Raw genomic sequence first — 13633 nt, forward strand, 5'->3', positions numbered from 1 at the left:
CAATATATTGGGACTTCCAAAGACCTATGATTTCACCAATGGAGGAATTACCCTCATCCAACAACAGCTCTTTTTCTTCATTAGTAGATGGTCTTTATCTGTTGCTATGACCATTAAAAGGTATCTCCTCTCTCTCAGGACAATAGGTTACTGCCAGGCCTGCATTTAAAGTGTTCTGTTTTTGTGTTTTGGTTTTTTTTTTTTGGTTTTTGGTTTTTGTTTTTCCTGCTCCAAAGAACCTGCCAGAGTTTGTTCTCTGCTGGCATAGCCTTTGCAAATGCAGGGGCATCTCCCACAGCATGAGGGTAAGACTTTTCCTGGAAGTAGCCTTTAAAGTAACATTTCACTGAAGTTACTCCTGCAATATCGCTATCCTATCCTCATTACTACTACTAACAATACATATAGAATATAACACATATAGAATTTTAAAGCTTAGAAATGTGATCTCACTTTAGCTTCATTATGACCCTGGAAATTAGATACTACAGATATGACCCCTTCCATTTTACAGATTACGAAACTGAGGTTCACAGATATGAGTTGATTTGCCTACGGTCACACCTACAGAGGGGTAGGTGTCATAGCCAAGATCTGTATCCTAGTCTAGAACTGTATTTACTAAGTCACACTGGATCTCTAATGCTATCGAAACAACCACAGAAAGAAAGCATTTCTAGGAGTAGTTTCAAGTAGAACCATTTCTGCACCAGGTCAAACCAGACAGTAAATATTTGCAGACTCAGCACCTGGTAGATGTGACATTACCCTGGGGTCCTATCATGACAGTTGTAAAAGAATGTACAAAATTTAATTTCAACTCAACAAGCATTTAGTAGGTATTTACGAGGTGCCAAGAATTATGTTAGGGGCAAGAGATTCAAAGGATATATAAGATGATCTAAACTCAACAGCTAGCTTATTAAAATGTGAATTCAGAATAGGTAAGCCTTAAGATATGCATTCCCCAAATACATAAGAAAATAAACACTATCCCATTCCCAAATTAGATAATATACATAAAGTACTTTGTAAACCTTAAAGTGGTATATAAATGTCAACCTTAAAATGCTATAGAAATGCTGGTAATTATTATTGTTACTATTATTGGCATTAAAATTTATTCATCAAGATAATGTTTGTGGGACTGGGAAGCAATTTTATATTCAGTGCCTGTTCTGCCATTAATATATTGGGCTTTGCTTAAAAATTCTTCTACCTAGCACCTCCCCTTTCTCTCCTTTCATTTTATTCCAAGCCCTCAGCAATTTGACTTCAGAATTCTCAGTCAACTGAAACAGCTCTTTCCAAAGTGAACAATGACTTCTTAATTGCCAAATCTTCTGGCTTTTTCTCAGGCCTCAACTTCTTGACCACTCGACAGCACCTGACAATGGTGATTTCCCCGTTACAACCCTCACCTCCTGGACACTCTCTTCTCTCCGGACTGTTGTGGTCATGACTCTGCTCTTTCTCAGAGCCCTTCCTTAGGTGACCTCAGTCTCCTTCAATGAATCTTCATTTATGTCCCATTTGCTAATGGTGGGTATCCCACAAGGCTCTGTCCTGGGGCACTTTTCTCTATTAATGCTCTCATTTAGTGGGTTCAATGATCATTTTCGTGTAAATGATTACCAATTCTATATATTCAGCCTTAATCTTTCTCGTGAGGTCCAGTCTCAAATCACCAAATGCCAAATGGACAATTTGAACAGGCTGTCCCATAGGCATCTCAAACTGTTTTGCATCCCCAAAAGAGAACTGATTTCCACTTCCCCTTATACCCAGCTGTCTTCCTAATTTCCCATTATCAGGGGTACCTTACACACAAAAGTGGCTTTCCGGGCATCTGGATTAATGACCTTGATGTCATCCGTAACTCTTCACTTCAATTAACCCAATAGGTTGCCAGATTTTTAATTTACTTCTCCACATGTCTCATACATATCCCCTTCTTTCTATTCACATAGCCATTGCCTTAGTTCAGACACTCATCGCCTCTTGCCTGAACTATTGTAGCAGTCTTCCAGCAATTCTATTTGCCTCAAGTCTCTCCTCACTCCAATATGTCCTCCACACTTCTGCCAAAGCGATACTACTAAAGCATAGGTGTGGCCATGTCATTACTCTACTCAACAAATTTCAGCACAGTTTCCTATTACCCCCTAGGATTAAATATGAACACCTTATTGGCATTTAAAGTTCTCTACTATCTTTCTAGTTTTCTTAAATATCACTTCTCTCCACACATGCTCTGATACAGTCATACATGCTCACTTGATATTGCTCATAAATGGCCCATCAAGTTCCATACTGACTATTCCATATGCTTGAAACATTCTCCCTCTTCACCTTCTGGTCAAAGCAGATGCCTTCCTTCAAGACTCAGCTCAAATGTCACCTTCTCCAGGAGGCCTTTCTTAGTTCCTGCGGTTGCAAATAACTCTCCTCTAAGATTACTTTCCATTTACTCTGTATGTATATTGTACATCATACATATATTTTTTACCCTTACATTAAAATGCAAGCTCCTTGAGGGCGAGAAGTATTTTTGTGTTTTCTTTGTATCCTGAGGACTTAGCACAGTGTATGGCATGTGATAAATATTTAATAAGTGATTGTTTGATAGACTAATCAAATAGCCAATTATTCTTAGTATAATATATATAAAGAATCTATATTTTCTCAAGGAAGCTATGAAGTGAATCAAAAGAATTTCTGTGCACTCATGTGATTTATTACATATGTATATGTAATATATGTGTTGTTATATAGGATTATCCTTTTAGATCATTTATCTCCTTGGTATATGGAAGGAAAGAAGGAAGAAAGGGAGAAAAAGAAGGGAAGAAGGAAAAAATTGTTAAATGACTACTATGTGCTAGGCACTATGCTAAGTGCTTTATCAATATTATTTCATTTAGTCCTCACAATTCTGAGAATTAAGTGGTGTTATTATCTCCATTGTACATTTAAGGAAACTGAGGCAGACAGAGATTAAGCGACTTGCTCAAAGTCACACAACTGTCTGGGGCCAGAATCAGCTCAGGTCTTCCTCACTCCAGGCCGAGAACTTGATCCACTCAGCCACCTAACTGCCTCACGTAGCTACTATATGTAAGTATACCATAATATGCTAAATTTTCAAAGAGTCATTATAATCATTAGTGGTGTTCACAGTCCCTGAAGGATCACAAAATCATAGAATTTCAGCATTGAAAGGGACTTCAGAGAGCACCTAGTCCAACCAAGCCTTGAACAGAAATCTCCAGTACAATATCTAGGAGCAACAGTTATCCAGCCCCTGCTTGAGGACCACAAGTGAAAGGGAACCCACCACCCCCCAAGGTATCTCAGTCTGCCCTTGGTTGGATGGTTTTCCTGCTATCAAGTTTCAATTTGCCTCTGTAACTCCCACCCACTGCTCCAAGGTCTGCTCTCAGAATTCACTCAGTCAAATCAGATTCCTCTTCCACACGACAGTCCTCCTAATCCAGGCATCAAGGCAGGCATCCTAAAACAGCTTCCTCTCTTTTCCCTTGCTAAATGTCCCCAGTTCCTTCAAACAATGCCCAAAAGACATGAAGAATCCACCATCCTGGTTCCCATTCCCTAGGTGCTCTCTAAGGAGTGAGTGTATTTCCCTAAAGTTAGCTATTGATTCTTTCTACCCTCTGCAGGATTAGGTCCATTATGTTTCCATATCAGTCTTCAGGGTTGTAGAGAGATATAGTAGAAACAATACTGCACTGAGATTCAAACGATCTATTTTGTCTAACAAGATAGCTTTTGTAAAGTGTTTTGCAAGTCTTAAGGCACTATATAAATGCTAGCTGTTATTATCTTTAGTCTTTTTTTTTGCCATTGTGCTTCACTTCATAAAGACAGTGGACACATAAAACACCTTGAGATTTGCAAAAGGATAAATATGTGTGTATACACATATATACACATGGACATACACATGTACATATGTGTGTATATACATGTGTGTATATATACACGTGTGTATACACATATAAAATTTAATCTTCATAATTACTCAATGAGATGGGTAGTATGGGTATAACCCACTCCCTTACAGATGAGGAAACTGAGGCTCAGAACAAGTGATTTGGAATTTTAACCCATATCTCCCTGGACTGCAGGTCCTGGAGCTTTTGTACTACGTCACTCTTCCTCTCCCTCAGTTGTCTCACTTCACCTCTTCATGTGCTTCACTCAGATTTCATTCTGGATCAATTGACTAGTGTTCACCAACAGAAGCCTTTTGAAAAATTGGTGTCATGGGACAAAGGTAATGTTGCACTTGAAAATTTTTTAGATCACAGTGATAGAGGTAATAAAGATTTTTACACACTAAAAAAAGTAATATAATTGAATCCATGGTATATCAAGTGTTTTTAAACTGGGTTTTATTCTCTTTGTTAAAGCTAAAATTTTTTTTAAATGGCTAATGCTTTTGTTGTTGTTCAGGAGTTTTCAGTTATGTCTGACACTTTGTGATCTCATTTGGGGTTTTCTTGACAAAGATACTAGAGTATTTGCCATTACCTTCTCCAGCTCATTTTACAGATGAGGAAACTGAGGCAAACAGTGTGAAGTGACTTGCCCAGAGTCACACAGCTAGTGAGTGTCTGAGGCCACATTTGAACTCAGGAGGATGAGTCTTCCTGACTCCAGGCCTGGAACTCTACCCACTGTGCCACCTAGTTGCCAATGTTGGCTAATGCTAACAGTGGTCAATTAATCTCAATATCACCAGCATTAATTTGGACAAAATATTTCACGTATTAAGGAATTTCAGCTCAGTATAAAGAAGGTTTCCCTGCAGTGAGTTGAACAACAGGCTACCTCAAAAAAAAAAAAAAACACTAGGCTATAAGTACCACCAGAACAGGGATCTTGCCTTCTCCGTCTTCTCTCTCCCTCCCATAGATGGACAATGCTCTACGTGGAGAAATCATTAAAATCACTTGTTGAACTTGAAAACATAACATGCTGTTCATCACAGGAAGTGTCACAGAAAAGGAGGCTGCATGATCACACTTCAAGAATGGTGCAGAAAGGATTTCTACAATGAATAGGAGGTTGGCTTATCTCTACAATCTCTTTCAATTCAGAGACTCCTTGCATTTAATATCTGAGTATGTTCACAGGAAAGAGGTAAGAGGAAAAACAGATATTCCTCTTCCCCACAACATTCAGTCCTTAGTTACACAACTTAAATAGAGTTGAGATTAGCAAGCAAACAGATATATTTAGTATATTTTTCTTTTAGTCAACATATGCATGACAAACCTAAAGACCAAAGTGGGCTAATATCTACTAGAAAAAGAATGAGTCAGTTCATGAATTTATAAATTATATACGTACCAGACTTGGAGAGTGTTGCATTGATCTCATGGATGACACACTGGTCTGATGCATATACCCATAGCCTTGGGATTGGCTTTGTTGATAGGCCCCAGGAAGTACAGGGGCTGCATATTAAACACACACATACAAAAAAAAAATCATTACAGAGGATTTCACACATCCTTCCTGATTCCTCAGGTGACTTCCTAATCAGCAACCAACAACGAAAGCTGCTTTCGGAGATGAAATGCCATTTTTGATGATGGTGCAGTACTTAGATGTTCTCTTCAGATTAGTATATCAAACAAATAGGGAAGTCAGGCTCAGAAATTATGTTAACTGGATTAAAATGAAGATTTTAAAAAATTTGAAGTAGATAGAATTCAACCCATCAGGAAGCATGGGCTAACTTTACATCCTACTTCTTAGATAAATAAGTGGTCATTCTCAAAACTGCCAGTCACTAGCATCCCTATGGATTAGCTGATTACTATTCCAAAGTTATTAACAGTGATGTGAGTGTCTTAGTCAATTACGAGTGTGCTCCATTTAAAAGAAGCCCTTTACACACGACACCAATCTCCTGGAAATAATAAATGGTTCAGGCAAAAGCAGACGCTTATGTTTTGTGGGGGTTTTACTTAAATTACTTAGATACTTTGAAGGATCCTCAATTTCATCAGTCCAGATAATCCCTTTACTGATGTCGAACGCAATCATTCCGGGTCAGCTTCTTATCCTTTGCATTTCTTGTCCATGTTTTCACACAAATTGTGCAGAGTAATTGCCTGAATGCCTGAACTTTATGTTGATTCAGCCTATGACATCTAAGCAAAATGACAATACTAAAAATGCTAGAAACATTTTGAAATTTTCTAGGTATTCTTTCATCCCCTTAATCAGAATAGTGTTCACTTAGCTAATAAGCATCTCTTCCCCCTATACTCCTTTCATTAATCAGATTGTTTGCTCAGTTCACATGCAGGTTGTCCCCAAAGTCTTAAATCGGTTATAAGTGATTAAATCTTAAAACTGTGCTAAGACTTTTGGGACATCTTGTATACACTCATTCTCCACACTATTAAAAAATGAAATTCAAAAAATATGGTACCTACTCTGAAGGATGTCAAATTCTAGAGAAACTAACACAGAACTCAGAAACAGAAAATGCTGCCACCATTGATATATCTTTACCTCTACCTTTTTTTCACATTTTCCTGAGAGCCTCAGCAGAATTTCAAATTGATGTTTTACATTGTATTATGATACGTGTATTCCAGCATGTCACGTGTGAGCTCTGTAGGAACTCCTGATCTGAAAATGACACCAGGCTGGAAGGGAGAGCTCACATACTCTCCCTAGACATGTTCAAGATTCAAAAAACATTTTCTAATGGGCTAACATGTTGGACAAAATCAAATGCATCAAGTGTCATCTCTTCCAACAGGCCTTTTCTGATTTCCTGAGTTTAGTTCCTTTCCCTACATATACCCTGAAATCTTTTTTTTCCCTGCATGCCATTCTTCCTTCCTCCCTCCTTCCATTCCTTCCTTCCCTCTCTTTCTTTCTTCCTCCTTCCCTCATTTCCTCTTTCTCGTCCTCCCTCCCTCCCTTCCTTCTTTCCTCTCTTTCTTTCTAGCCTGGGTCTCCCAGGACTGAAGTCCATCCACACTGAAAGTACTGTGGCCATTCATGGACTCAATCCCAATGCTGATTGGTATAGAAGCCTTAGCCTGATCCATTTTTCTGACCTGGGTTGGTTCATCTTCCTTAGGTGACCCCCCCATTCCAGGGGCTCATCATACTCATCATGTTATTGCTAATGGATTGACTTTAGGCTTTCTGGAATTCAGAATTCTCAGACTCAAGTGATTCACCAACCTTAGCCTCCCTGAGTAGCAAGGATCACAGGTTTGTGCCATCATACCCCGCCATATTAATTTTCTATATATCTAGGATGTATTCATCTATTAACACACTGTATTCTAACCCCACTCCCCCCCACACAAACACATACCTAAGTAGACCATAACCTTATTATAGGAAGGGACTTTTCAATGTTTCTACTTGCATTTACAGAGCTTAGCACAATATATAGTATATAGGAAACTCTTATCCGATCAATCCTTATTGACTGATCGAAAATAAATTTTAATACCGGTAAATTTCAAGTCTTACACTTGGCATTCAAAAACTCAACTCCATGTATACAAGATGAGGCAGGTCTGGCTATATAACAGCTCATCCCAAAAAAGATCTGCAGGTATGGGCAACTGAAAACTAAGTGGGAGTCAACAATGAGAAAGCCCCAAACTAAAAGTCGTCCTGGGCTGCAAAAATAGAAGAATATTCAGAACAATGTCTTCCTGTATTCAGTACTGGTTAGAGTCCACATGGCACATTATGTTCAGTGCCAGGTATCACATTTTAGGAAAGATATCGTTAAGCTGGAGAAGATTCAGAAGGTGACCAGCATACTGAAGAGCCCTGCAATCTTCCAAATGAGATCTGGTAGAAGGAACTGAGAATGTTTAGCCAGGGCAAGAAAAGACTGAGGGAAAACATAAGAATTTTCCTCAAGTATGGAAAGGTTGTCTGTCATGCAGAAGATGGTTTATAATTGTTCCATGTGGTCTCCTTTGCTAGAACTAGAAATAATGAGTGGAAGTCACAAAAAGGCGAAAGGCAAAAAGTTCAGTTCCATGTAAGAAAAAAATTTCCTGAAAATGAGAACAATTCCAAAGTGGAATGGGATGCCCCAGGTAGAGGTAGATGCCCGCCCTTCTGGAAATCTTTAAGCAAGGGCTGACCATTTCTCAAAGATGTTGCAAAATGGATTCTCAACCAAGTATATGTTAGACTAGAAAGCCTAGGTTCCCTATCACTATAAGACTCTGGAATCGACAAGCAACCAATCTGAAACTCGTGTTATACATGGTAAAAATCTTCAAGTAGACTGAGTCTTGAAACAGACTGGGGGAAGGTGAGCAATGTGAGGGGAAAAGGGGCATCTATATGTGTATCTAGAAGCACATTTTCAGTTACCTACGATGAAGGCATTTGTTGTCCTCCACATTCATGCTCTCAACTATTGTATGGTACATTAATGATATGGATGCTATATATGCAACTGATGATTGTTGTCGCTCTGTCGTTTCAGTCACATCTGATTCTCTGTGACTCCATTTGGGTTTTCTTGGCAAAGACACTGGAGTGGTTTGCCACTTCCTTCTCCAGCTAATTTGATAGATGTGGAAACTGAGGCAAACATGTTAAGTCATTTGCCCACGGTCACACAGCCAGTAAGTGTCTGAGGCTGAATTTGAACTCATGAAGATGAGTCTTCCTGACTCCAGGACCAGTGCTTTATCTACTGCACCACCTAGCTGCCTGCCATTGATGGCAGTCTATGATATCAGACCATATTTTAAAGTGTTTGGTAAATGAAGTAGAGTTAATGTGCTGATTTATTGTGTACAGGTTTATAACATGAAGCAACTGACAAGTGTGATTCTGGGATGTTGTTAATAATGAATATTTTGTACGTGGCAAGTTCATTCTGGTGAAATATGAGAGCATGAATACTTTAAAGCAGTTTAATCATAAGAAAATTACAGCTCATTAATGTGTTCTCCAGATGATCATGATATTAAGTGGTTAGAGGGTTTTTTTTTCCAATCCTTCGGATAATCTATATGTCAGTGATGTTATAAATTATTTTTAAATGACCAGGCATGCCACAAAGAAGAAAATGGCAAGAACTATCATATTATGAAGTTATTGAAAGACCATCTCGAGAACCTTTGGAAATAATATCTTACCATTAACAACCAAATTATAAAATATGCAGTAAAATACAAAGCATATCATTAAAATCTTTTCACTTTAAGAATACCTGTTTAAAAACTATAAATATAAAAGAGTTCCTTCATCAATTAGGTAAAAAGGAACATATACATAATAAATATGCATATATTATATACAAAAGAATAAAATACAGAACATTCCAGAAGTCTTCATGCAGTTTTAAACTTTAATAACTATTTATTTATATCAAAGCTTTCTATTATATTAAAACTTTTATTTTAGGGGCAGCTAGGTGGCACAATGGAGTACCGGCCCTGTATTCAGGAGGACCTGAGTTCAAATCTGACCTCAGACACAAAACACTTACTAACTGTGTGACCCTGGGCAAGTCAATTGCCTAGACAAAAAAAAAAAAACCTTTTATTTTAAAGCTATCTGTTAATTTTATATTAACTTTATGCATATATTATTTATATTAATAAGTATTAAAGCTTAAAATTATACTAAGACTTTTGGGACACTGGATTAGCCAGATATAGATATAAACAGATATACACACAAACATGCATATTATATGTACTCATATGGGATGGAGGCAGCCACTATTAATTCAACCATCCATTCACTTGACAGATACTGAGTACTTGTGTGAACAATGCATAGTGTTCAGGGAGGCAAATACTATATTTCTCTTAATATAGCCTAAAATCATACAAGATATTTTTGGCTGTCATATTATATTACTGACTCATATTGAGCTTTTAGTCCAGTAAAAATGCTAAAAAAAAATTGGCAGCACTAATTTCTAGTCATAGACATACCCCATTTTGTATTTGTGAAGATAATTTTTTTTCAAATCCAATTGGAAGATTTTACTTTTATTCCTATTAAATTTAATCTTTAGATTTGGTCAATATTCTAGCCAACCAAAATACAAAATATTTACGAACAGGGCAGCTAGGTGGCGCAGTAGATAGAGGACCAGCCCTGGAGTCAGGAGGACCTGAGTACAAATCCGACCTCAGACACTTGACACTCACTAGCTGTGTGGCCCTGGGCAAGTCACTGAACCACATTGCCTAGCCAAAAAAAAAAAAAAAAGATTTATGAACCCTGGATCTATCATCACTCAGTGTGTTAGCTAACCTCCCAGCTTTATGTCACTTGTAAATTTAGTAACCATGCCATCCATATTTTTATGCAAGTTATTGAACAAAACATTACATCACAGTGAATAATAACAATTCCAGGAACCTCTACTGAAGACCACCTTTTGAGTTCACCCTGAACCAATAATCATTATTTTTTATATCTTGACTATTTAATCTGTTTTACAGATAAGTTAACTGAGGCAAACATGGTTAAGTAGCTTTCAAAACTTTAACTTCATTCTTATCTAGTCTACTGTCCTTCTTCATCTTTTCCACAAGAAGAGCAGGGGAGGCTGTCAAACATTTGGTCAAAATATAGGTAAACAACAGTCCCTTGACCTACTAGTCTATTAGCCCTACCCAAAAAGGCAAAATTTGGAATATTGGTCCTCTTTCATTCCTGCAGTATTTCTCCTTTTCTTCATGATCTTTCAGAGGTCACTAACAATGACTCAATGATCTCATTGGCAGGTTTTTTTCTACCTAACATGTAGTTCAATTGGGTCAAATCATTTGGTCTTATTAAGGGAAGCTTGGTGTTCTTTCAAATCTCTCTGTCTTTTGTATTTACTTCGTCTCTTGTATCTACTTCCAATTAGTCATCTTCTGTTCTATTTTTTTCCCCACTCTGAAGCTCTTTCTCCTTGGCAAGGAAGTATTTTTGCACATTGTGGACTGGCCATGTTTAGTTGTGTCCAACTCTTCATGACTCCATGTGGGGTTTACTTGGCAGAGATGCTGGAGGTTTGTCATCTCCTTCTCCAGTTCATTTTACAGATGAGGAAACTGAGGCAAACAGGGTTAAGTGACTTTCAAAACTTTAAGCTGGTTGTTAAGTTCCTGGTGTATCGATATTGGCCCTTTACCTCCTCATCGGAATGGTTTCATTTTTGAGATCTTTCACACTTTTCTGGGCTGTCTTCCCTTGTAGAATTTTAGGCCATGGAATCGTATTACCTATCCTTTCTCTGAATCATTTCAAATCTGATCTCCCCAAAACTAGGATACGTGCCAGATTACTCCTGGATTTTTTCTCTTCTCTATCACAAATTCTAAAATGGAGTGATCATATCTTCTCCCTGCCCAAGTTCTTCATCATTTCCATTGGGACTATGAGGCAGAGATTAAGTGCCTACTATGTGCCAGGCATCATGTTAAGCACTTTACAAATGTGACATCATTTGATCTCATTTGATCCTAACAACAACCCTTTGAGGTAGGTCCTATTATTATTCACATTTTACAGTGGAGGAAACTGAGGCACCTAGAAGTTAAGTGACTTGTCTAGGGTCACACAGCTAGTAAGTATCTAAGGCCAGATTTAAATTCAGGATTTCTTGATTCCAGGTCCAGCAGCACTCTATCTACTGTGACACCTGGCTGCCTTGGCAGTCTCTCTTTGTGGGTGGGAATCAAATCCAAAATGAAATTCTTCCATCTTTGTACAGAAAGACAATATGTCATAGCAGGCACAACACCGGAATGGAATCAGCAAGACATGGGTTTGAATGCTACCTCAAACATTTATTGGCGGTATGACCCTAGGTAAAATCCTTAGCTTCTCTGAACCTCAGTTTCCTCACCTGTAAAATGGGTTCCTATCACATAAGTTGTTACAAGAACCAGATGAGATTACAGTCCTTAAAGCTCTGTGCAAAACCTTCAAGAGCTACATAAATGAAAGCCATCACCACCCTTACTAATGCCATTTTCTAACAGGAAAATTCCTTTTATTGCTACAGAAGCATCTTTGTTCATGCAAAAAAAAAAAAATCTCCAAAAAAATTGGAGAAATTAAAGTATATTTGTGACCATTTGGAATTCCACATTAGGGGAACATCTAAGCTATGTTTTTAAACTAACCAATAATGTGGATGATGCTTTTGTTGCTATACCATGCGCTCGAGTTCTCTTAGAAACTAAAGAAAACAAACAAAACAAACAAAAGAAGATGAATTTCAAACCATTTCAAAATCCAGGCTAATTACATATATTTAGTTGAAGGAAATCTGCCATCCGTGTCACAGCTCTCCCACCAAACTACATGGAATTAGGAAAAAGTAAGAGATTATCCTATTTCTGCAATAGTTAAAAAAAAAAAATTTCATCTACGGAAAAATCCCCAGTATACTTTTTATGAACCAGTTGTCATGCCTGACCACCACACTTCAATGGATGAAACATGAAAACACAGCCACCTTACGGCCCCAAATTTTAAGTTAGAGACTTTAGTTTCAGCATCTGCACAAACCACAAACAATAGTTGTAGTTAACCTAGGGCAACAATAAAAACAGAACAAACGGAACTCAAAGTTCATTTCACTGCGGCGAGGCTGATTGACCAGGGACCTGGAAGCTGGCTCAAGCCCCAAAAATATGGTGAACTTGGGCTTTCTCTGGGGTCTTATAAAGTATTAAAACTACAACACTCATAAAGTCTATTTTATGGACTTTTTTTGGAGGGGCAGGGCAGGAGAGGCTATTTCCTATTTAGCGTTTGTTCCTAAAGAGAAAAAAAGAAAAACTGAAAAAACACGGACGAGAAGATTTTAATGATGGAAGAGTGGAGGGGAAAGTAAAATGTGGCTCAAAAAAGAATAAATATGAATCAGCGTCAAATAGGAAAATATGAATAAATCCAAGTAATGCTAAGGAGAGATCACATTGAGCCAAAGTGGGGTCTCCTCAACAAGGAGTCAGCAAAATGGACGTCTAATTTGGGGGTACACCTCTTGATTTCTCTTAGGATGAGAACAATCTGCTTCACAAAAATGCTTATCAGCTACACAGAAGTCAAGACTGATGTGAGCATGCCTACTGCAATGTTTATGAACTCACAACCAAAAGATGATCAGATGACAGTTAAAGAAAATAAAGTGCTTTAATGAGTGACTGGTCAATACAATAGGGTAACTGTTTGCTGTCCAGTATGGGGACCAGACAGATGGGGCAGCAAGGTGGCTCAGTGAATAAAGCTCCAGGCCTGAACTCAGGAAGACTCATTTTCTGAGTTCAATCTAGCTTCAGGCGCTTGCTAGCTGTGTGATCCTGTTTGCCTCAATTTCCTCATCTGTAAAACGAACTGGAGAAGGAAACGGGAAACCATTTTGGAATCTTTGCTGAGAAAACCCCAAAAATGGGGTCACAGTGAGTCATACACAAGTGAAATGACTGAACAAGAACAAAATTGGGACAGCTAGGTGGAGCAGTGGGTAGAGCACTGGCCTTGGAGTCAAGAAGACCTGAGTTCAAATCCGGCCTTGGACACTTGACCCTTACTGGCTGTGTGACCCTGGGCAAGTCACTTAACCCCATTG

General features: G+C 38.2%; 1 protein-coding gene across 1 annotated transcript in view; it reads right to left on the reverse strand.

Moving 5' to 3' along the window:
* NEBL (nebulette) overlaps positions 1 to 13633 on the reverse strand; it is a 151672-nt gene that overhangs the window by 6139 nt on the left and 131900 nt on the right. Inside the window, exon 26 of the mRNA XM_027847840.1 lies at positions 5377 to 5483. Coding sequence (XP_027703641.1) covers positions 5377 to 5483 — 107 coding nt within the window. The remainder of the gene's footprint in view (positions 1 to 5376; positions 5484 to 13633) is intronic.

The sequence above is a fragment of the Vombatus ursinus genome, unplaced genomic scaffold, assembly GCF_900497805.2.
Source record: "Vombatus ursinus unplaced genomic scaffold, bare-nosed wombat genome assembly UNPS02005459.1, whole genome shotgun sequence".
NCBI lineage: Eukaryota > Metazoa > Chordata > Mammalia > Diprotodontia > Vombatidae > Vombatus > Vombatus ursinus.